The sequence below is a fragment of the Nannospalax galili genome, unplaced genomic scaffold (assembly GCF_000622305.1).
Source record: "Nannospalax galili isolate Female #2095 unplaced genomic scaffold, S.galili_v1.0 scaffold415, whole genome shotgun sequence".
Classification (NCBI taxonomy): domain Eukaryota; kingdom Metazoa; phylum Chordata; class Mammalia; order Rodentia; family Spalacidae; genus Nannospalax; species Nannospalax galili.
The window spans coordinates 2,307,271-2,333,544 of NW_008337494.1; the positions used below are offsets into that span (position 1 = coordinate 2,307,271).

At 37.8% G+C, this 26,274-nt stretch overlaps 1 protein-coding gene across 1 annotated transcript in view; it reads left to right on the forward strand.

Moving 5' to 3' along the window:
• Slc5a8 (solute carrier family 5 member 8) overlaps positions 1–25,425 on the forward strand; it is a 47,947-nt gene extending 22,522 nt beyond the window's left edge. The window contains exons 6-15 of the mRNA XM_008832627.2: positions 79–219; positions 1,573–1,702; positions 3,864–3,952; positions 5,533–5,645; positions 7,279–7,346; positions 12,930–13,016; positions 15,273–15,478; positions 19,836–19,939; positions 23,378–23,457; positions 23,839–25,425. Coding sequence (XP_008830849.1) covers positions 79–219; positions 1,573–1,702; positions 3,864–3,952; positions 5,533–5,645; positions 7,279–7,346; positions 12,930–13,016; positions 15,273–15,478; positions 19,836–19,939; positions 23,378–23,457; positions 23,839–23,964 — 1,144 coding nt within the window. The 3' untranslated portion in view covers positions 23,965–25,425. The remainder of the gene's footprint in view (positions 1–78; positions 220–1,572; positions 1,703–3,863; positions 3,953–5,532; positions 5,646–7,278; positions 7,347–12,929; positions 13,017–15,272; positions 15,479–19,835; positions 19,940–23,377; positions 23,458–23,838) is intronic.
• The last annotated feature ends 849 nt before the right edge of the window (positions 25,426–26,274 follow it).

Sequence of the window (26,274 nt, forward strand, 5' to 3'; positions counted from 1 at the left end):
CATCCCAAAGTGTTCTAGAAGATTTTCTTTAGTCACTTCCTAACAGCTTATATTTGTTTCCTTTTTCTTTTCATCCAGCTTTAATCCTAATCCTTTGCAAAGACACAGTTTCTGGACAATTATCATTGGAGGGACCTTCACGTGGTCCACAATCTACGGTATCAACCAGTCCCAAGTGCAGAGATATATTTCCTGTAAAAGCAGACTTCATGCAAAATTGTAAGTCAAACTATAGTGTATTACCCACTATCAGTTGTTTTTATGGGAACTCTTCCTAAGCCAAGTTTAATCCAACTTAAGTCATTTGTATCATAAAATTCCAAGAGAAATTCCAAATGATATCCTTGGTTACAAAAGGTCCAAGCCGGCTGGAGCTGCAGTTCAGTAGAAGAGCACTTGTCTGTCATGCATAGGGTCTTGCATTCTATCCTCAGCAACATACACATACACACACATGCACATATGCAGGCATATACACACATGTGCATGTGAACATGCAAAAAACAAGGGGAACAAAGTGGTACTATATGTTTGCAATCAAATATTTGAAAATATTTAAGTAAGTATTAAGTAAAACAACCTTACCAAGTAAATAAGCATTTAAATAATATATGGAAATTAAAAATCATAAGCAAGAGCTCAGTTGTAGAATGCCTGCTAGCTTGCTTGAGACCAACAAGACAAAACTCTCTATATAGCTTTTGATGTGCGGAAACAACATCAAATTGGAAAAGGATACACAACCAGTGAGTAGTAAAATAATCCTGTGAAGCAAAATCAGTTCCATGAAACAATAGTACAACAGAGAAAGTGTTCCAGAGTATGTATGTACACGCATTGTACTTTCAGCATCAGACTGGTGTTTATAACCCTGTTCTAATTCTTGTTACTTGAGTGATTCTGTACAGATCCTAGTCTCACAGAGCCTCAGTTCTAAATTCATAAAATGAGTACAAGAACCACTATACATCATATGGGGAGTTTTGTAGAATGCTGTGTTGGACCCACACATTCTAGGAGTCTAGTAAATTTTTTTTTTAAGTTCAAGTAATGGGATGTGAATGCAGACAGTGGGTAAGAGAAAACATGGTTTGAGAAGAACCCTGTCTGGGGAACAGAGGATTGCTTTTCATACTTAGTGGGTGGTTTTATAAGCTATGCTATAAGAACTTTGGTGAATTGGTATGTAGTTACTGACCATGTCGAGCCATTTATAACTAATTTTTTTAAGGAAAAAAGCATAATAGTTTTTGGTTTGTTGCATATTAAAACACTTATTTCATGACATAGTATAATTAGATGCCAGTATAAAGCTATGGATATTGGTGAAGTCTAACCAGGAGGACACACTCATTCAATGGCAAAATATCATCTGTAGAAAATACTTCTAGATGTATTGTTGATTGACCAGAAGAGGAGGATTAGATAGAACAAATCATCATTCTTGATAACCAAATTAAATGCATTTATTAGGAATAATCATGAGCTTATCTTCTGTTCATGTAACAGTTTTCTTAGTCTCTGGGATAGAAAATACAACTGTCACTTTCTGGCTTGCTTCACCCATTTCAGGTCTCTCTACATCAACCTTGTGGGCCTCTGGGTGATCCTTATCTGCTCTGTGTTCTGTGGGCTTGCCTTGTATTCCAGATACCATGACTGTGATCCTTGGACTGCTAAGAGAGTGTCACAAGCTGACCAGGTATCACATCTTTCTCACGTGTGTATTGATAATATTTAAAAAGTGTATTTAGTTGTATCAAAAAGTTCTTATCCCCATTGAGACACAGTAAATGGGCACAATATAGTTAGTCATCTTTTTTTTTTAAATTCTTATTTTTTAATCATTATTTTTTAATTTTTAATAACTACATGATTAGCAGAAGCATTTCACTACAGCTTTAACATATTCAGTAACACACTCCAGAGCAAGAGTACATCTCTTTCACAAGTGGGTGCAAATTTCTAGATTCACAGTTGAGTTAATACAGTTATACAATATTGAACTCACTATAAGACCTGTAAGTCATAAAATTGAATGAGTTTTTTAACCTTTAAAAAGATCTCCCTTTCATTTTAGAATATATTGTTCCTTGCAGAAAGACTCATTGTTTTTGCTACTAACACTGAGATGTTGGCGCATGCATCTCTAATCTGTATGCATCTGATTATTACTAGTCATAATTGGTTGCACTTGGATCCCTGGCGCCTGTGTATGTGTATGAAGTCATCGGGTAGATTTCAATGGTAATGTTTATTGCCTCTACTAATTAGCATGATGTAAATTTCTATGCTTCCTCCTCAAATATAATACAGTTTTTAAAATTTGTTGATTTTTTTTTGTGTGTGTATATCACACAGAACATCCCAAACCATCTTATTTGGCTATACACCCACTTCCCAGATGACACCCTCCATAGCCCCCCCACCCCCCAATAGAACCCCTATACTCTGATATCTCTGGTACTGTCTACTGTGTTGTTGGCACCCCCAGCCATTCCCCACTACTTGTCCATCCGGTGAATCTAGTCATCCTATCTACAGGTCTTTGTTTTAGGAGGGTCAGCTGTTCCTCATCTAGCAGCAATCAGTTGTCAATACTCCTTTAGATAAGATTAGGGTCTGCTGTTCATTTTCCCAGTTCTGTGTTGGGATACTATATGGGAGTCCCTTTGGTCGCCCTGGCCAACAACTCAAAAGAAGGTATCTCCTATCTGGCATTGTTGCTTGTTATATAGCCTTTAGCTATGCATATGGACTCTTAAGAAATTATATTGACCCCTTTAATCTTTGGTTATACTTTCCTTTTGGATGTTTAAGGCCATGCAGTTGGCCCAGATAAACCAGTTTATTTTTACTCTTAAGGTTGTTTGAGGATCTGTTCCTCAGGGGTCACATGGGCTTGGGAGGAGCCCCTGGCTCCTTTCTTTTACCAGTTCTGCCTATGTGAAGATAAGCCAAAGGTCCTGCTTGACCATGGTTGGCTTCGCTTGGAAGCATGGAGGAAGTGATTCCTCTGTGTTGACCCTCTTCTTTGTAGACTGGACACTGGTTCAAGACCATCTGGTGGGGTCTCCTCGGCCTCCTTGATCAAGAGGACAGGTGACCCACCACAATTACAGGACATTTACTTCCATAAAGCACTTGGTAAAAGATTTTTAGTAGCTACAGCAAGAAGGAAGGTTTCTGTATCTAAAACTAAATTATTGAAATATCTGGAAAAAATTCAAGCCACATGTTAGATAGAAAACATTCAGCACTGGAAGTCAAAATCTAAACATAGTTAATAAAGAGTATACAGCTTTCACAGAACTGTAGATGTTTATGGATATTGTTAAACCATTCGTTTATGAACAATTTGTCTTCCAGATCTAACAGGTCAGCATAGTTTGTGTCCCAGCTATGTTCTGTCAGCATATTTCATACTACAAGCAACTAAAAACTCCATTGATTGATTCAGGAAGCATAGATGAGTATAAAATATTTTCTTGAAGTAGTTTATTTTTTCATAGATCATATATAGTATAGACTTCAAGCTTTACATAGATTATGTAAATGAATTTTCATGGTAACCATGACACTAGTATTATTACCCCTACTTTACAGGTGAGGGAAATGAGGCTCAGAGGAATGAAAACATCAAAGCCACATTTGCCTCAATCCAAAAAACTGCCCACTTGACCTTTGTGCTAATTGTTACTTTTAAGTGTTGGCAAACAGAGACTTTAATTTTTAAAATTTGGACATACATAGAGTATCTTCCTTCATTTTTTTAGAAGAATATAACATTTGTTAGGTCTTAATTTTGTTAACTACTATTTAAAACCAACTGAAACTTGGATGTAAATTTTGTAATTTTTCAGCTTATGCCTTATTTGGTACTTGACATTTTGCAAGATTATCCAGGAGTCCCTGGACTTTTTGTGGCCTGTGCTTACAGTGGGACATTAAGGTATGGAACATGTCATTTCCTATAAAACTCGGTGCTAGTTTTACTGTTATTGTGACCAGTGCATGAGAAATAACTTAGGAAGGAATTACTGAATTTGGATCATGGTTTCAGAGGGTCATGGTCACCATGGTCACCTGGCCCTGATCATTTAGGTGCAGCATCATGCTGATGGGAACAGGTGATGGAAGAACTTCTTCATGGAAGAAGCTAGGGCAAGATATAGCCCCTAATGATATTCTCTCAGTGATCTATTCATTCAAGCAGGCTCTACTTCCTACATTTTTACCATGCTTCAAGAATGTTATTATAGTAGAGCCCATGAAGGGATTAATCCATTCGTTGTGTCAGAGCCCTCAGGACCCAGACAAACCCAGAATTTGTTTGGCTAATCCTATAGGTATTTCCTGATCCAATCAAGTTGATAATTAAAATTAATCTCCCTAGGATTTTCTTCCCTTCCTTCCTTCCTTCCTTCCTTCCTTCCTTCCTTCCTTCCTTCCTTCCTTCCTTCCTTCCTTCCTCCCTTTCTTCCTTCCAGTTACTTTGAGAGACAAAGATGATTCTGGCACAAATGGCCTAAAGCAGGCAAGTATTCCATGCATCCTTCTGTTGGTCTCATTCTTAACTCTGTGGCATCATTCTCCTGTCATCAGACTCTACTTTTAGCTAGGTCTCCGGTTTCTGTTTTTCTTTTATGTGTATGAGTGTTTGATCTGCATGTATGTAAGTGCACCTATGTATACAATGCCTACAGAGACCAAAAGGGGGGCATTGAGATCCCCTGAAACTAGAGTTATGGATGGTGGGTGCTGGGAACTGAATCTGGGTCTTATACAAAAGCAGCCAGTGCTCTTAACCCCTAAACCATCTTTTCAGCCTCCCAGGTCTCTGCTTTCTAACACACCGTTGCCAACCATAAATGGTCACAGTAATGATGATCACTTGATAGTAGCTTTTATTGACGATCAAACTTGAGAGACTTCAATCTTGGTTTAAAACATATGTGTGGCTAAAGCATGGTCACCCGTAAAATCAGGCTTAAATTTCCGAATTACTTGTTGAATAATTAAATATTGAATCATTACACGTTGAATACATTTTCTAAAGAATCCTGTGCCTTGTCGATGAACTCCTTCTTTGCACTTTCTTGTGTTTCGAAATTATTATCACATGTGCAGTGTACTCTAGTGAGGATTTAGGAAATTAATACTATTGATATTTATGGCATGTTTTATTGAAGACTTATAGCAGTCCTTTTATGCACAAAAATATATCTTAAAGTTGGTATGTGATAATCCTGAGTAATATGTGCAAATTGTTTTCATAGATACAGAAGGTGAACCCAAACACAGAAGCAACACTAACTTATCCTTTCTTTTTTACTGTCTAGCCTATGAATGTTGCTTGAGTCATTCTTGAATGGTAATAGCTTGCAGAAAGAGGACATTAAGTTCATTAAAAATAATGCAGACATCTGGTTATATTTCATAAGTGTCAGTTTGCTTTCCTCTTCCTCATTCCCACTGAAAGTATCATTAAAGTTAACATATTATAAATAAAAGGTTTTCCCTCTCTTACAGCACAGTGTCCTCCAGCATTAATGCCTTAGCAGCGGTAACTGTAGAGGATCTCATCAAACCATACTTCAAATCACTCTCAGAGAGGGCTCTTTCTTGGATTTCCCAAGGATTGAGTAAGTTTCCTTTCTCACAATTTCATTTTAGCTCAGGGAGAAGCTTTAGTTTTGTTTTGAAGACACTATAAACTCTTTTCTTCTGAAAAATCATAAGTGCTTCTTGGAGTGAACATATACTCATGTACACATGCTTAGGACAGTGCAAAGCTGATCATATATGCAAACAAGATTTGTAATCCCTCTGGAGGCTGAGTCAGAAGGATCTATGAGTTCACAGGTGTCTGGAGCTAATCTAAATAAAGAAAAAAAATCTAATTTTAAATGAATCAGAAAGGACAATGTCCAAGAATCCTCACTGGTTTTCCTTGATGATAATTACTAAGAATGATAAGACTCATTTTTTCCCCTTTGAGTCAGGGTCTTGCAATGCAGCTCGGTCTGGCTTTGAACTCATGGTCCTCCTGCCTCAGCCTCCTGAGTGCTGAGATTACAGACATGTGATACCATGCCTGGACTGACTTTAACTCATTTTGAAGGGTCTTATTTTTATTACATTGAGGCATGTGTAGTTAAGGACATCATAGACAGCAGCAGGACAGCTGACTTGAGTGACTTTTCAGTAATTTTGAGCACCCAAAACCTTAATGGTGACCAGCGATGACTTATCAAATGGAAAATAATCAAACCAAATAACTTGGAAACACTATTGCAACAAGAACTCTTTGTAAAAAAAAAAAAAAAGGAAAAAGTACAGTAACTTTTTCTTTCAGGTGGGATAAGATCATTTATTAATATGTTTAACAAAAGTGTGAGTGTTCAGAAAAGTCAAGATAGGAATGGGAACTGAAGGAATGCCCTGATTCTATAATGATAAATTTCTCATTTGTTTTTCTTTCTTTTTGATTTTTGAGCATGGGAAATCATACTAATCAATTACCAGTATTTTTTTCTGAATGTATTTTTTTTTAAATAAAATACTTCAGAGGTTTGTATTATTTCGTTTTAAAATGAACACATGCTCCTGAAGGAATTATGGAAAACAGTAAAATTAAAAGAAAAAAATTCTACCATCTGATAACCAGTGGTGCATTGAGAATTTCTGTAAAGCAGTTTGGAGGAAACAACTGGGCGGAAGGAGGAATCTGATACGGATTACAGGGGCCTTTCTCCGCTAGTTTAACAGGAAAGGCCTGCGAATGCTGGTGGGGATTATGAGAGGGAGGACTAAAGAGCACAAACCACCCCTTGGTGTGGATTACCACTTCCCAGAACAAAGAAAGCAGAAAGTCAGAAGGGTCCTGTCTGGTGTTTACTATCCCTTCTTCCTTATTGTCCTGAGCATGCCGAGCAGAGACCGGAGCCTCCCTTCATAGACAAATGTTTGTGGAGGATTAAATGAGAACACAGTGGTGCTGAACTTTACAATCCCTGTAGTTAATTCCAGGGATTCTTTTCTTATAAAAAGTACTGTTGTGACTAATCCTGGGCGCAGTATAAGGGCTATGTTTGTCTTCTTTGGGCCCTGTTGATCTCGTAGGAAAATACCTCTTTCCTCACCTTGCTGGCTTTGATGTGTGTGGTCATTTTCACCTCAGTAGTGTTACTTGACTCAAAGGCTTGGTGGCTCATTTTATTGAGAACTGTAATCCTCTGGGTCTGTTTTACGCTGCTTCTTATGGTGTCCCTGTAGGTGTGCTGTATGGAGCCCTGTGCATTGGAATGGCTGCTGTGGCATCGCTCATGGGAGCTTTGTTACAGGTAAGAGCTGAGCCTGCAGGTTGAACCCATGATCATGAAATCATTCTTTTTAATGTTCATGTATCCATCTTCAAGCTTTCTCTTTGTGTCTGTGTACACTCATATATATTAAGGGACAGAGGTGACTGAACTAATTCTAACTTTTTAAAAAATACAATTTTAAGATAAATGTAGATTTCCATGAAATTATGAGAACAAGGCAGATTGCATATATCCTTTATTCAGTGGCAATATTTTGCAGAAACATCTTGCAATGGCAACATCTTGATAGGACACTGTCACAGCCAGGATATCAGCACTGAAACAGTGAAGATACAGCATGATTCAGTCACCACCAAGATCCCTCTTATTACCTTCAATAGCCTCACCTACCTCTCCCTGTCCTCACTCCCTCCTTGACATCTGGGAGCTTCTAACCTATCCCCATTCCTGTAAAGTGAGTCAGTGATACAGCTCCATGGGCAAAGTCACCCATTGCTAATCTTGACAACTGAGTTTGAGCCCCAGGATCCACACGATGGAAGGAGAGAACTGATTCTTACAAACTGTTCTCTGATACACGCACACATACACACATACAGGGAGAGAGAGAGAGAGAGAGAGAGAGAGAGAGAGAGAGAGAGAGACAGAGAGAGACAGAGACAGAGAGAGACAGAGACAGACTGTGGCACAAACACAAATAAATTAATTGAAATGTAATAATTTTAAAAAGATACATTTATATTTATTTTGTGTGTATGAGTATATTTTCTGTATGTTCTAGTTTGCCTTCAGTTGCAGTGACAAAACACTCTGACTAATACCAACTTGGAGAGGAAAGGTTTTATTTGGCTTACATCCCCCACGTCACAACTCATTACCAAGGGACCTGAAAGTAGGAATGTAGGTCAGGAGCCTGGAGGCAGGAGCTGAAGCACAGGCCATAGAGGAACTTGCTCCCCTGGCCCATGCTCAACCTCGTTTCTTATACAACAGAGAACAACCTGCCCAGGGTGGCACCACTCACAGTGGGCTGGGCCCTCCCACATGACTCAAAAATCAAGAAAATACTGAACAAACATGGCCACAGGTCAGTCCAATGGAGACAATTTTCCACTTGAGTCACCCTCTACCCAGGTGTGTCAAGTTGACAACTAAAGCTATCCAGCACAATATGTATATTTGCATGTATGTGTGCCATGTGCATGCCTGGTACCCACAGAGACCAGAATATGTTATTAGATGTTCTGTAACTGGAGATATAGACAGCTGTGAGCCACCATATGGGTGCTGGGAGTTGAACCTCTGTCCTTTGTAAAAGCATCATGTAGTCTTAATCTCTGAGCCATCTCTCCAACCCCAATAATACTTTTTTTTAAGGACCGTTATAAAAAGGGCTTGGGAGATTACTCAGTAGGGAAAGTATTTGCTGTAGAGACATGAGGACTTGACATTGGATCCCTAGCACCCACATAAAAAATCCAGGTGTACCTGTAAACTCAGCACTGGTGAGGTCAGTCCCTGGGGCTTGCTGGCTACTGCATAAGCTCCGGGTTTATTGAGAAACGCTGTCTCAAGAAATGAGGTGGAGAATGATTGAGAAAGACATGCAATGTCAATGTCTGGCCTCCATACAGATTCACATACATGTGCATGTGTACCTGCACACATGAGTACACATGTGAACATGAACATATACTCACACACACAAAAGAAGGCCATTCAAATGAAATTATGCATTAGGAAACTTTTTGATGTCTTGTTTCTTATCATTAAGAGTGAAGTTTGATTTAAATCTGACCTTTTCATATTATGTGATGAAACTTTGGATCCTACACTTTCTATTTAGGTAGCTTTGTCTGATAGCACTTAAAAGGGTAAAGGAAAATCCTGTATTTTGATACCACTTTGAGTTTGAAGTCCAGTCAAGCTGAAGGAGGAGCCCTTTGTCATGTTAGGTATAGATATGTAGTAAGCTATGAGGCAGATGATGACAACAAGACTAATCACAGCTGCAGACTCATTTAAATGTCTTTCGGAGTTGATACTATGTATCAATTAATATGTATGTACTAATACGGTGATGCAACCTGACCCTGGGAATTTCTGAGCCTAAATCTTGTCTAAATCTTCCAACAAAGCTTGCTCCTGCAAGAATAGGGGCAACTCCCTTTGTGGGGGAAACAACTGATGACTGACACGGTCTGAACACAGATATCAAGAAGGGGGACAATTGACTTAAATTCTGGATGGAGAGTCTACTAGTCCGTTCATTAGCCATCTGCTCCTAACTGTGTATACTTCGTCCTCTAAATTTTTTCTTTTGAAAAGAATGAACTTTTATTGCGTTTGTTCTTTGACAGTTTCATAAATATATAACGTGCATTCTGATTATTATAACCCCCATAATCTCCCCCACTCTTCTGTCAGTGTTCCCCCCTCCACAGTCCTCTTCCTACATTCATGGCATTTTTGTTGTTGTTTGATTTTTGAGACCGAGTTTAACCAGGCTCATCGGTGTGACATGGGTTTAGAACTGTCTGCTAGAGTTTGTTGGGCTCCTCGGTGGGTACACAATTGAAGATAATGACCGCCCTTCCTCCAGAAACTATCAGCAGCCAATAGTTTGTCAGGGAGGTGTAGGTCCCCATAAGCTCCTCCCAAACCCATGATTGTTGATAGGCCCACCGACACTCATTTCTATGGGAGAATTGGGAAAGAGTGGCTCTGGCCAAGAAGTTGGTGAAGTATGACCTCCACAGTGGGTCTTGTAAAGTCTATTTCTGCCTCGTTCGTGTGCTTTGAGCCATTCTTGTGGAAACTTTCATTAGGACAAACATACTAAAATCAATAGATCAATCTAATGATCAATCTGGCCACAATAAAGGGGGCGGGGAGACTTCAGAAAAGTGGATGGTAGAGATGCCATGGGAATTGCTGTGTAGCTGAAATTCTTACACCAGTATCCACTCTCCAGGCCTCTACAATCCCACAGCCTATGAGGTAATACCCAGCCAGTCATGTACTATAAGGGCAGAATATCTCTACTGGAAATTATGCTGCAGGGTGCTCCCAAGTTGGCTCATTTCCTACAAGCCTCATTCATATTCTTAAAGTGACATGTCCTATCCATTCACTGACCTAGACAGCTAAACACCAACTTTTCCACTGATGGGAAGATGCTTTCACTGATAACATTCCTGTCTTATACCCAGGATAGCTATACAGAGTCACTCACCAGCTTTGACTATTCTGGAAATACTTTTGTTGGTATATTTTCCAATGGTCTCTTGAGCCACCTCCACCTCTGACTACACTCTGTACTGTATGGTGAGATCTTGCAAAAAACCCCTCCTAACTCCAATCCAAATGCCCAACTCCTTTCTTCATCATTAAACAAGGTCTTCTCTAACAGATCTTCTTTTGAGCATCTTCCCTTTGTTTCTAAGCCTGGTTCACAAAACATAGTTACTGGCTTCATTGCCATGTCATATCTTTCACACTTCTCAGTGGAGCCTATCTCACATCCTGCTGGACTCCACTGAGAACAGACTCCAGATAGCATCCTTGAGCTCATATACTCCTCTAGTTCTTTTGTGGTATCCACACTTTCTCTACTTTATGAGGTAAACTTTTGAGAGCAATTCATTTAAATCAAGGACTTTAGTCCATATCTTCTAACATTTCCTTGATTTCTTCTCTGAACTAATCATTCTGTTTTGTTAAGCTTCTTTCCTTGGTGGACAAGTCAATGTGTCCTTGCTCTACCATGGTCTTATCTATTTTTTTGAGGTTGGGAGTGTTAGAATTACCTTTATTCAAACCCATGTTCTTTTACTTATTGGCTATTTTAAGTTTAAGCAAGTTATTATCCTTTAATCAGTTCTCTAAACATTTTAATTGGCATGTAAACTGTACATATTTATGGACTATAATGTGATGTTTCAAAACATTTATGTATTTTATGATATTCAAATGAGCCTAAATATATCTATATCCATAAATATTTATCATTTTTAGTGGTTAAAATGTTCAAAATGCTTTCTTGTAGATATTTTGAAACATGTAGTTCATAATAGCTATGTGCTGTCATGCTATTATACATTAGCACACCAGAACTTACTTCTCCTATAAACTAGAATTTAGTAATCATTGACCAACCTTTATGCATCTCTCTTGCTTAGTCGTAAAAACCAGGCATTAGATTATTAAGCACATACATTTCTTGGAAGTTCCCATGACTTGCATCTCCTCATGGTTCATGTTGCAATTTTTCAGCCTCATGGCTTTAGAATCTACATATCAAAGTAAAAGTTTCAATCATCCAACTAGATTTTAAGTCTTCTTCTATACCATTGGATCAATTATTTTAAATCCCATTTTTCAACTTAGTTCCATGCTTATCATGCTAGATTAGTAATGCTCATGGACTTTGTCACATCTCTAGCCATTTTGTAGCTCTTATTAACAGTTGTTTGCAGGTGTGTTTTGAGACCACGAAAACACAACATAAGGAGTGCTGTGATGTAGAGAACAAGGCTGTAAAACATGGTCTTAATTTATGCACTCATAAGGGTGCTGTAATGGTTTCACGCTCTCTAACTTTTGGCATTTTGTTGCCTTTTTTGGTGTGTATGTATACATGTTTCTCTCTCTCTCTCTCTTGCTCTCACTCTCACGCTCTCTCTGTGCATGTGTGTGTGTAGACCAGAAGTCAACATTGGGTATCTTCCTCAATTGGTCATCACCTTATGTTTTGAGGCAGGGTCTCTCACTGAACCTGGAGTTTACTAATTCAGTCAGACTAGCTGACTATCAAGCTGCAGGAATACTCCTGCTTCTGCCTTTCAGCACTAGGTACAGGAATATGCTGCTACACTTAGCTTTTATGTTGTGCTGGGAACTGAACTCAAGTCCTCATGCTTGTGGGGCAAGCACTTTACAGACTGACCCATTCCTCCAGCCCCTTTTGCTGTTTTTTTTTTTTTTTGTCTTTTTGAGACAGGGTCTCCCTGTAGCCCCAGCTGTCCTGGAACTCACTATGTAGACCAGGCTGGCCTGGAACTCACAGAGATCCACCTGCCTTTGCCTCCCAAGTGCTGGGATTAAAGGTGTGTGCCACCACGCCCAGCTTTTTTGCTGTCTTTTAAAAAAATTATTTTTTAGTTTTTAAAAATGTGTGTGCATGCATGCGCATGTGTCTTTGTGTGGGTATGTGCATGTAAGTACGGGTACCCACAAAGGCCAGAAGAGGACATCAAATTCCTTGGAGCTAGAGTTATAGGTGGTTGTGAGCTGCTTGACTTGGGTGTTAGAAACTGATCTCAGGTCCTCTGCAAGAACAATATGCACACTTAACCACTGAGCCATCTCTCCAGCCCTTTGTTGCCTTCTTTGAGGGTACCTGAAGGAATAGACAATCAGGACTGAAAAGCAGACATTTCCAAGTGCTAACGATCTCTTTGCCAATAACAAGACTGCCATAAATAAGATTATTAGTTTTCGGAGGAGACCAAATACTTTAATACTCACCTGATGCAATTACTTGAAACATCTTGTTTGGATTTGTGATTGCTGACTCTTGACTTTATATTATTTTTGTAGGCAGCACTCAGCATATTTGGCATGGTTGGTGGACCACTACTGGGCTTGTTTTCTTTGGGCATTTTGGTTTCCTTTGCCAACTCAGCAGTAAGTATAATTAATGGATCTGTATAAAGGTTGCTTTCTGAACTACAAGAGCAGCTCTGTATTTTTCTTTTCAGCTGTAAAGACATGGTTGCTTTGATTAATCTGTCATTAGTTACTTATCTTGGTGAATTAAATCATCATTTTGACTTTCGTATGCAGTGAAGAACTATGCACTGGGACCTTGCATGTGGGGAGCTAAGTGGAAGTTGTCAGAAACATATAGTACAATTTTAAATATTCATACTATAAATAGAAAAACATTTCTTGTGCACTTGAATTCTTGCTCTTCTTAAAAATTAGCATCTAGGCTTCAAAGAAAGGTGTCAACAGGCTTAGATAGATGAAAGAACATTCAAGCTGTGAATAGAACATAACAAACAAATATAAGATCTTCACTACCGTGACCACAAAGTTTGTACTTCTGAAATTTGAAACTCCAGCTCTCCCCATGGTTGTAGCATTGAGGAGGTGTTTATAACTGGGACTATTACTCAGAAAGAGGTGATACCTCCATTATCACACATAAACATGTCCGTGAGAAATACTAAATTGTGTTTGTCATAAATGAAATACAAGTGATTTTTCTGAAAGCCAAGAGGAAGGCCATATCCACTAGAGGATGAAGTTCAGGAAGGCCTAGAATATATGTAAGTGATGCTAGACATTTATAGCATGACCAGAGATGTATGACTTAACATGCAGAATTCTGTTTTCCTCATCAGGTACTAGGAATTTAAGGCATGTATCAGTAAGGACTACCATTGTTAATTATTAGAAATAACTCTCAATGAGGACCATGAGACGGTAGTATGGCAGAAATTAATCACAATGACAGTGGATTGTACCCCACTCTTCCTTACCCTGCCTTTCTCTTTCCCACCTTCTTTTTCTCTTATTTGTTTGTTCAATAAATAGTTATGAGATGAGTAGTGTCTTGGGGTAGGGACCTGAATATTTCCGTCTTCATGAATTTAATAATTTATGGATCCTTGGTCAAGCCATGTACCATGCTGGAAGTGAGCTAAATCTGGCTTAACAGCTGGCTACCCTGCTATTCAGACCTTTTCTTTAAAAGAGTATGTACTGTGTTGGCCAGCACTGCAGTAGATGCAAAGGCACCAGAAAGAGAAAAGCTCAATTCAGCTTTCAAGGACTTCACAGCTGATGGAGTAACTCCTAGTCCTCATTCCAGCATAAATCCCCTGATTTAGCCAATAACATTCTCTCTCTGACATCAAGCCACCATTCTTTAAAAATAATATTTTATTGACTCTGAAAATTTCATACAACACATTTTGATCAGATTCAGACTCCCTTCCCTATCTCACCACCATATTTGACTCCATGTCCTCTATTAAATTTTTTACAATATATATTTTTTATTGAATTTTTGTGCATTTCATACATCTTAAGCATACATATTCCTTGCCCTGTGATTTCAATTACATTTTTTATTTCTGTCTCAAAGACTCCTCCCTTTGCTCTCTATGTAGTGCCTGAGGCTCAGACTGCCCTTGACTGAGCATCATTTCTGACTTCTGCTACAGAGGGAGGATATTCCTGGCTCAGAGTTTGCTTTGGCCTCCATCGTTTAGAACTCAGATTTAAATAATTCAAAAGGAGCTGACAGAATATGTGGGATTCTCGCAAAAGAAAACCGGGTTGGGGGTGGGGGTGGAAACCACGGGAAATGAAATATCTTTAGAGGAGACAGCTGGCTAAGTTCTCCCCATTCCTTTTTCTCCAGAGAGATGTGGTTTCATGCATCCACTATTGCAGTCATTTGGGAAAAGGTCAATCATTCTACAGCTCACTCGCCATCTCATATATTGTTATGTATAGGGATGTGCTCCACGTACGGTGTGCCATTTTCTCATTGATTAAATAAAATAGAGAAAACAGTTGGCCTTCAGTGAACTATGTGAATCTTGTAGTTTTGTGGTGTGAAGACATGCGGAGAGTGCTGACCAAGGAAACAGAAAGGGAAAAAATGGAATCATGAGGCAATTGAGAAGAAATGTGGGTAGGAATTAGTGATTGGTTAGATGGGGACATGAAAGAGGGAGTGGAGTCAGAGTCCTCCAGGGCTCTGGGTTGAGGAACCAGGGACATATTATGCCCTATAATATAAGGCAGAAGAGTTGGACAGGGAGCTTCTAATTTGGCTTTGATCGTGTTGAACTTAACTTTCTCATGTTAAATCTCTCTCAGAATGAATAACATTATTTTTCTTTTAAAAGCACTCTTGTTTTTCAGGGAGCACTTGCTGGTCTGTTGGTGGGCTTTGTCATTTCTTTATGGGTAGGAATTGGAGCTCAACTTTATCCTCCCCTTCCTGAGAGAACTATGCCATTGGCCCTTGAAACCTATGGATGTAACAACACATATAATGGGACAAATTTGATGACAACCACAGAAATGCCATTTTCTACTAGTGCTTTTCAAACACACAACGTTGAAAGGTATTGTTTCATAATACATCTTTAAACGTATGTGACAAGTAGAGATATCTAGTTGTTTTATGTCTTTCTTATAAGTTTTTTCCTAATTCTGAAATGGGTAGAAACCCATCTTTCTAGATATAAATTTTTAAGCAATAACACAATATACATACATATATGTAGTTTTTAATTTTATAGAAATACTTGACTTATCTACAGATCTAAGGAAGACTTGAATATTAATGCAAAATTATATTATGGATAAATTTTCCTACACATCAGTTTTAGCACATGAAGAATGATCATTTTAATACAACACAAAGTTCAATTATAAAAGAAATATAGTTGATATGGTCTTTGAAATAGATCCTCTACTATTGAAAGCTACAGCTAGCTAATTATGCTTTTCATTCTATTTTAAAGATTTGAAATGTTAGAGCTCTAGCAATGAATTTCAGTCAAGGCCTTTACTTTCATGTTTAATTTTTCATATACGCCATATACATACATATATATATATATGTGCACACACACATAAAGTTGTCTGATTTAATGAAATGATACATACCAGTATGCAGAGATTTTTTGTACAGTGGCTGTTAAGGACAAGATTTTTTTTTAAATGTATATAAACTGTCTGGATGTACAGCCTCAAAATGCATGGATATGTTTAAGGAATGCCAGTTAATGCTGCTGTCCTCAAAGGGATGCCTGGGTGCCATGTTGCATAAAATAACATCCTTAGAGAATCACTACTTTTGGGTCTCCTTTTTAAAAGTGCATATTCCTGGGTGAAGAAGCATTGCCATTCAGGTAGTCATTGTTAGCATAATCCTCCATGTCCTGGAGGGAATTCAGTTATGAGCCTGCTTGCTGGTGGGGCTTCAAGGGGAGCTGCAGGCAGTTAAGCTTTACATGGGTAGGGAGAAAGTTTCACCCAGGGTCCAAGGGTGTATTTTAGATGTAGGTGAGGTGCTGTGAGGAGATAAGCAAGGAAATCTGGGAAGCAGTCTGCACAAGCATGAAAGCTCCACTGGGAGGGGGCTGGGAAAGACAGTAGAGAACAAAGCAGAAAATGGTAACTGAAGGTTTGAAGAGGGCGTTCAGAGTACCCTTCTTCTTTCATAATTTCGCTTAGCATTTGTCCCAGTTTATATAAATATCTGCCATAATTTTAGAGTCTAAGACAAAACTGAGTATTTGGGTTCCTGAATCAAATATATCAGCCAAAGTTTACTATGTGCTTGGTGCCGTAAAAGTCACTTTTTTCTTGTTTGTTTGTTTGTTTTGTTTTGTTTTGTTTTTTTTTTTTTTGAGGCCGATCTCACAATGTAGCCCTGGCCTCCAACCCACTATGTAGACCAAGCTGGCCTTGAACCCACAGAGATCTGTCTGCTTCTGCCTCTGGAGTGCTGGGATTAAAGGTGTGTGTCACCACACCTGACCAGTTCACTTTTTTTTTTTTTGAGACAGGGTCTTCCTGTAGCTCCAGTTGTCCTGGAACTCACTATGTAGACCAGGCTGGCCTTGAACTTAACAGAGATCCACCTGTCTCTGCCTCTTGAGTGCTGGGATTAAAGGCGTGCACCACCATGCCTGGATATAATTAATTTTTTTTTTTTTTTGAGGCCGATCTCACAATGTAGCCCTGGCCTCCAACCCACTATGTAGACCAAGCTGGCCTTGAACCCACAGAGATCTGTCTGCTTCTGCCTCTGGAGTGCTGGGATTAAAGGTGTGTGTCACCACACCTGACCAGTTCACTTTTTTTTTTTTTGAGACAGGGTCTTCCTGTAGCTCCAGTTGTCCTGGAACTCACTATGTAGATCAGGCTGGCCTCAAACTCAGAGAGGTCCACTTGCCTCTGCCTCCTGAGTGCTAGGACTAAAGGTGTGTGCCACCATGCTTGGCTTCAGTTTGCATTTTTTAATATTCACAGTATTAGATGAGTATGTATTAGGAATTTTAATTTTAATTTTCTTTTGATTAAAGAAGTTGAATACATCTTAATATGTTTACTAGACATAGTAAACACATCTTTTTTGACTTGTCTATGGAGGACTGCTCCAGTTTTCAACAGATTCTTGGTCTTTTTCTTTCTTATTTACTTAAGAGTCATATATTCTTTCTTTTTATTTTTTTGGTCTTTTTGAGACAAGGCCTCCATGTAGCCCCAGCTGAACTCACTGTGTAGACCAGGCTGGCCTTGAACTCATAGAGTTCCACCTGCCTCTGCCTCCTGAGTGTTGGGATTAAAGGCGTGTGCTGCCACGCTTGGCTATGAGTTATATATTCTTAATTCAAGATATGTTTTGAAAATTTTTTTTCAATCACTGGGTTTCACTTTTACTCTTTTGTTACTTTTTTTGTGAGAAATCATGAGTTCTCAGATAAAGTACCCCTCAATATATCAAAATCAGTAGAAAATTAGCTTGTTTAGAACAATATCAAAATTCACTTGGGAAATAACTAACATTGGTTCCTTTAGCTTTGATCTTGAATTTTTCTCCTACTGTCACAGATGTGAATGTATTGACTTATTTTAAAATTAATGCAAAATTTCCCAATTTTTATATGTTGGCAACTAATTCAAATGGAAAAAAATCAACTGAGCAGATGAAACAGATGTGCTGGTTACAGCTGTATTTCCTTAATGTTACGTTTTGGCCTTTAGAATTTTCAAATTAAAATTAAACAAAATTTATCAGTCTTTATATCTACCAGTCCTTTGGTGTCTTGTTGAAGAAATCATTGCCATAAAAGGTCATAAAGATATTCCTCTAATTTTTAAAGGAAAATCTTTAAGATTCACTATTTATGTTTAAGAAATTCAATCCACTTGGGCTGAATTGAGTGGTGTGGTTGAGATTAATCTTTTCTCTACATGGAATTTCAATAAGCCAAGTATCACTTACTGAGAAGACTACCTTGCTGTCCCATTAAGGTTTACTGTTACCTAAACTCACGTAAATCAAATAACAGTTTCCTGAGAATCTGGTTCTAACAGTCCTATTTTCTATTCTTTCTAGTCTAGTCTAGTCTATTCTATATTCATTTTTTTCCCTATCTTTGGCTCAGTATTACACTGCCTCAACTTCCTTAGCTCATCTCTCTGTGTTTTCTTTCTTTCTGAGTTTTGGGTGCCTCCAATTCTCATTTCCTTGATCTTTCTGGTGTCTTAAAACCTTGTCTGTACATACGGATCTTAGCAAGGTGACTGTTTTCAATCAAGCTGCCCCATCGAAGCTGAAAGTGGAATCCTTGAGCAACTGTTTCAGAAATAAACTGTATCATGCTACTCCACTTAATTCTGCAAAAACTGCCACTGCCCATGTAGTAAAATCCAAATTCATACCAAGTTCCAAATGCCTACCTCTCATCTATGCCATGCTGTGTCTTCACTGCATTTACCTCGGCTGGTGCTCACGTCTTCTCTCGGGATGCTTTCCTTGTGAACTTTGTTATTAAGATCTCAGTCTAGCTCCCTCATTCAGTGTAGCTCCCTCCACCCGACCCCTCTTTCATGTTGCCTTGATCCATTTTTCTTACAGGACTTTCCATCATTTGTGTTCAGATTATTGTATTTCCCTTTCCATTGGATACAAATTTTACGGCTGACTTCAATAATTAGAACAGTACAGGGCAAAAGCAGAGTTGAATGAATAAACACAGATACTGAATATTTTATTATGGACATTAGGTTTCTGTTACAAAATACCAAACTGTAGCAGTATGTCAACCTAAAAGGCAAGTAAGGCTCATTGGGTGCGAGAACAGTCTATTTGAGTCAAAATGAGAATTGCACCTAAGAGAGAGAATATACATCTAGCTGCCTAGAATAAGTCCTCCCAAAATGGCACTTGAGGGGGTCTAGGCTTTTACACATTACAAAAAGAACAACAAAGAGGCTACAGAAACAGCTGTTACAATTGCATTGCTCATTGATTGACAGAGACAGGTACATCATAAGATGTTGATTTTTCATTGGATACTTACATATTAAGGTAAGAATTGTAAAGAACGAGAAAAGGATTTTATCGGGGCTGTGCGTCATGTTTATGTTGTCAGGGAGTCTACAGACACCTGCTTGTGCCAGGCCAGAGTGACCTAAGTGACCATGCTCCCTTTTCTTATGTTTCTCCCTTACCATAGAGAGATGGTGCCCTATTCTTGTAATATTTGAAGTCTTTTCTCAAGTATATGGTCAAAGGGAAGACATATTTTTAATTCCTGATTTGCTAAGTAGAAATCAGAATGGTTGATCATGACATTAAACCTTGCTAAATGTTGCGTTATTCTTTCAGGATCCTCGACACACACCTGTAGTTGCTAGCACATGACATGAGATCTTGCAATTATGGATTTTGTTATCTTTTAGGACTCCACTGATGGATAATTGGTACTCATTGTCCTATCTGTACTTCAGTACTATTGGAACCTTGACAACATTGCTTGTGGGGATCCTTATCAGTTTAGCAACAGGTAATTAAACATCCCTGTATTCATCTCTAGAAATACAAGCTTTTGCTATGTATGTTTCATAGCTATTTATGCTATTTTTACTATGATCTTATCAATCATTTACATCTTATTTCTTCAGTTGTGCTCATGGAATGTTTGAGAGACTGTACTTAAAGCAGAAGACCCATCACTATGTGAATCTTTGTTCTGCCATTTAGTGACTACCTGAACTTAGGCTATTCACATAGTTTAGCATTAAGAGCCTTAGCATTCTTTTAAAAAATAGTATATTTATTATTTCTATTTTATATGTATTAGTGTATTGCCTGCATGTAGGTAGGTACACCTGTGTCCTGCAATGCCCAAGGAGTTAGAAGAGAGTGTCAGATCCCCTGGAACTGGAGTTATGGATGGTTGTTAGCCATCTTGTGGGTACTGGGAATCAAACCTGGGTCCTCTTCAAGAGCAACCAGTGCTCTTAACCGCTGAGTCATCTCTCTAGCCTCCGAGCTTTAGCATTCCTATGTATAAAATTCCTATGTATAAAATTCCTATGTATAAAATTCCTGTGTATAAAATGACTGATCTGGCTACCTGATAGGTTTCCATAAGCTAAAACTAAGATGTTTGAAAAAGTATACGTAGATACTTGTTACAAAGGTAGGATTTTATGCATATCTTTACAGTATCCTTATGTCAGGATGTTTCTATTGTCCAATACTGACTCTACGTAAATTTTAAAAAAGTATACACATGTAAGGAATGATAATTACAGTATTTATGTCTAAACATAATTGAAAGCCTTTGAAAATGTCCATAAACTTAAAAAGCAAAAATATTCTTGATAATCAAATTAATAATCCACATAGTATAACTTGCTATTAGGGATTGCATATGGAGATTTTATTAAGGATTTTACTTTGTCCTCATTTCGTGAGTTCTCTTGACCTCCTCCTGAGTTGGGTTTCCCACTGCCTCTGTCCCCCTGGTTTCTAGTCATGTTTACTTCTTTAATTGAGTGGCTACATCTTAGAACACACTCTTGAAGAGGACAGACAAGAGAAGAGGCTTTGGAAAATTTGTATGTCTGAAAAAAGTTATCTTATGTTTGACTGATAATTTAAGTATAACACCAGGAAGGCATGCCTTTAATTCCAGTTCTTAGAGGCAGAGGCAGGTGGAGCTCTGTGAGATTGAGGCCAGCCTGGTCCAGGTGGACTGGGACTAGGGAAACTCTGTCAAAAAATAATAGTTTAGATTCGAGACTAAAAATAGACTAAAAATAACTTAATCTTATTTTTTTCCTTTTATTGTTTTGCTGTTGAATGTCAGTGTCATTCTACCCGAAGACCTTTTCAATGGCACATTTTCAATGACTACCTTGCCTTAGGGTCTTCTCACTCTGAAGAGCCATGCCCCATTCTGGGCATTTCATTCTGTTACCCTTTTGCAATTTTTTGCTATTTTCTGTTTTATCTTTCTAGAAACTTCTGCCAGTCAAATGTTTGCATCTAAGGCAATTCTTTTAATTTTCTTGTCTTTCCTTTTCTACTTTCTGTCTCTATGTCTTTTAGGTCTAATATGTGGATATTTTCCAATTACTTTTAACTCTCAAAGTAGTACTTGATCCAGTTTTGAGACTAGTCCATAGGGGAGGAGGACAGGTAGGAGGCTCTTGCACTAATCCAGGTGAAAGGTTATGGTGGCTGGGATTGGGGTGGCACTGGGGATTAGTGAAAGTGCTAAATTCCAGATCCTCTGTGCTCCCTCTCACATTGAAAGCAGCTAAATCAGGGGAAGGCTATACTAACTTCGTTATCAATGTGTTACAATCAGTCAAAGATCCCATTTGTTCAAGCATGTGGTATCTCTATTTGTTTTACACTACAAAGTCACCAGCAGTCCCTTTTATAGAATCCAGCTACCAGTTGTTGGTTTCTGGCATCTGGATAACAGTGCTTTCTATCTTCTGTGATGTATGTATTGGTAATTATAGTGTTTGTAGCAATCATGTTGGTGTTTCTTTTCCAAAAGAACTGTGCTTTTCTATAAGCTATTGCCACCATAGTTTTATTGCTCAATCTATTTTGGTATATTTTGAGACAGATTTAAATTTTCTCACTGATTACTCAATTCTTTATATCTGAAAACCACTTACCCAATCTCCTTGTGTATTTGACCTTTAGCCCCCATCACTCACTTTCTGCCACTTCTCCCTTTTAAAGAAACTGGGGCACCTGAGTACTTCTGTTGATGTTTCCTTTGTTCCTCCTTAAATACTTTGACTCTGATGACTATATGCATGCATGTCCAGGGGAACAGACATCCAGTAATAGAAATGTTTACTTTTACAAATGAGTCATTCCTACCCACAGCGACAGTGAGAACCCTGAAAAAAGTCTAGAAACCTTACAGTTCTGATGTTCTTTAAAACATACTGTAGGGTACTAGAACTCCTCATGAATTCAGGTGGACATACTTGATTGGCATCTCAGCTTTATTTGACTCTTTGCACTGGGCATTTGTTTCTTTGTCAGTAAAACAGGGACAAGTACTGTCCTAAGTAGGCCATGAGCTGTGAACCCTGTGACTGTTTTATTCATCTCTACCACTCCAGCACCTACCAGAGTCTCAGCACATAGCAGGTGCGCAATAATGTTCAATGAGAACAGCAAGAGTTCCATAATTGAGTCTGGTGTAGGTACTTAAGTGGCAATTCTCAGACTTTAATGGACATACAAATCACCTTGAACATCTGGTAAAATTCAAGAATTCAGTGGGCATGCTGTTTTAATTTGGTCAGTTTATACTAGAGTCCAGGGATCTGTGTTTTAAGCACATCTAGGAGACTTACATAGTTGTGGTTTGAGGGTCACATACTCTGTTTTCAAATGCATCTGCTTTGATTCACAAAAAACCAAAAGATTATGCTTTACAAAACAAAACTGTAGGGAGAAGATTTGGCTAAAACATCAATGAGTGTGCTGAGTTTCACTTAACTGATTCAACAGTCATAATTTCTTCACTCATAAAGATTCATCATCATCAGAGAGGGAAAAAAGTTTCACTGGTCAAGGCAAAAGCAGATGGTTTGCCACTTTGTGGCCAGATAAAGAGGCATGTATTTAAAACACTTCTCCTACCTTTATTGGGGCAGACAACTCTCTAGCTGAGTACCAGACGAAGCAGTTGGGTTTGGTTTGAGAGTTATCATCTCTCTCTACCTATTATCGGTTTATATGTCACAAGATTTATATGCATCTGAGCAAGAGGCTTTTAGGGCCTGTGACTGAGAGAAGGGGAATGATAGCTAAACCTTTAGCACTGTTTTAGAGTTTATCTTGGTATTTTATAATTGTATAGAGTTGAACATATATAAAGTAAATGCCTTATGATGGGAAGTCACTTTGTCGTTATAGGCATCTTTATAACAATGTAAATAATGTATTTGTTTTGCAGGAGGAAGAAAACAGAATTTAGACCCCAGATTCTTACTAACAAAACAGGACTTTTTATCCAATTTTGATATTTTTAAGAAAGTAAGTTTGTCTTTATCTTAAATTAGGGAAGTGGGTATTATCACTTGAATATAGAATACTAGTTAGTCCTCAGTCACTATTCTTGAAAAAGGATGCATGGGGAAACAAGGAAGGAATACATACATACATGCATACATACATACATACATACATACATACATGCATACATATCTTCCTCTTCAGTGATTCATAATTTATTCACACATAAAAATTCATAGGCATAGTGTCTGTGGTACACTATCTGTTGATTTATATTGGCTAGACAGCTATCTCCCTCAACAGATTGCAAAGCTGACTTAGAGAAATGAAAACAGAAGCAACAATTATCTATCACTGAGCAAATAGTTTCTTCTAATCAACATGTTAACATTTTTTTTTCAGAAGAATCATACTTTAAGCTATAAATCGCATCCTATAGAAGATGGTGGAACTGATAATCCTGCCTTCAACCACATTGAACTGAACTTCACAGACCAAAGTAGCAAGATCAATGGGACTCGCTTGTGAAGCAATCCCAGTGCTTGATGATCTATATAGTGTCTTAATTTTTTATGTTTTGGGATAATTGGATCAGAATTTTTTCCCTATCATGAGTGTTTTGGAAGACACATTTTTCTCCTGACTTCTTCACTTTGTACCCTGATTTCTAAACGCTCTTTTGGAGTTGAATTTCAACAACAGCATCTCCCTCTCTTTCAGATTTCAATGGAGCTGTAGCTCTGAATGCTATGATGACATACATGTTGAAAGGCTAGTACACATATATACACATAATACTTCATGATCAAAGGCATATTCTTATATTTGGGCATTATTGAAAATATTTTTTCATGCCTTTGGTGCTAACAGATAAGTTTGGGGATATTTGCTAAAATCATACTAAATACTGAAAGAGATTTCTTTCCTTCTCCTCCATACTATATGCCTAGGCAGCAGTAAAGTGCAGATCAACAGAGTATGCCTGCGTTGTAACTTTAAAGCTGACTCTGGCTCCAGAAGGTGGTAAACAAAAGCATCCTGTCGGAGAGAAAATAGGGACCCAATGATCAAGGTCATCTTGAATATACTCTTGTGCCTTTTTTACTGCTGTCCGAGGTTCCTGACCATTGGCTACTTATCTTAGACTATAGGCTGAAGTTTGTATCTACAGCCCTAGTTTCTGACCCACCACCTTTATTTTGTTGTGCATTTTCCCTGTACCTGTTGTTCCCGTTTTCTGCTTGTTGTCCTGGCTTTGAATATGTCTTGAGACACCCAATGTGTATCATGCCACTTCTGACCCTAATTCACCGGACCCCAGCCTATACATTAAAGATGTGCAGTAGTCTTGTACTGAACAGTGTGTGCTTCATAGGCACTTATGGGTTTGGTGACCCAAGAACATTATTTTTTTTTAAGTGGTTCAGTTCCGTGGAGTCATACAATTACCTTCAGTGCTACTACATTGATTCTCTGAATTTCAATTTATTTGACTTCATAATGGCTGAAGGTGTACATACTTAGAAATATTGAAATCCCAGTATAGTCATACATCGAAAGAGCTAAATTCCATTGTTAGACAGTGACTTCTTCTTCTCCTCCTCCTTTTTTTTTATTTAAAAAAAAAAACTGTTCCAGACTTACTAAATATATGCTTGTTCCATCTCCTAACATTTCAAGCAGCAGTCTCAAAGTTTTGTACTTAGTTGTTACTTGGCTATGCTAAGAGTTTGAGTACAAAATTTCTTTAGTAACTTATTTTTTTTCTACAATATCCACATTACATACTGCTTAAAAGGAGTTTTAAAGTTTTTAATATTTTTTTAAAAGATAAGAGAAATATTGACACATACAAATGTTTTATAATTTATTTACATACCTTTTGGTCTATCTTATTTAGGAAACCATTACTCTGTACATTTAGACATTGTTAACTGACATTAAAAACTAAAATACTAAAAAATAGTAGCATTTATTTGAAAGAGACTTATATTACATTTAAATTTGTATTTCTTATGTATATACATCTATCTTTTGGTCATTGCCTTTGTAAACAAATTTTGTGAATCTTTCTAGGATATTCTAATGTATAAGGACATACACTCTTATATACAGTTTTATGTGAATTGTGTTTTAAAAAATATTTACCTAATGATTTAAAATAAATATTAGTGTAGAATGCTTCAGTTTTGGCAATCAGAATGAGGTTATTTAAAGAGGACTTTTCCTCTTATCTGTTTGCCCAGGCATTAGTTAACGTATTCTTGATGAGACATTATATTCCATTCTAATCCATTTACCTTAAGACAAAGTATATATTTGGAGATATGTGTTTTGCATCTATAAACCTGTAAGAGTGCCAGACAGAATTCTTAAAATAAAACAATATTATTATTAATTTAAAAGAATTTATCTTAATTTAAAATTTTTTTGGGTAAACCTAAAAATGGGTAAGTTGGTAACAAATTGTAATGCAAAGTAAATAACCTGTTCTTAGTTATTTTGAAGCACAAAAATTCTAATGGAAGAAAAAAAACAATACAAGCTGTCTATCAGTGTTTTTTGCTGCTGACAAGTTGTACGTCCGCAGTTTGTCCTTAACTCCCTCTAATGATGGTATAAATGCTGAACTGTCTGCTTCACAGAAACAATGCGAATATAAAAGGTCAGCTTTAGCTCTTTGGCAGAAGACCACTTCATTAATTCAAATAATCTTACTTAATATTTTAGTATGATTGGGAATCAAAATTTGAGACAAAAGTAATTTGTTAGGGCTTTTTTAATGAACTGAGAATAATTTGTACTATCATGATGTAGATATAGGACCTTCTTGAAAAA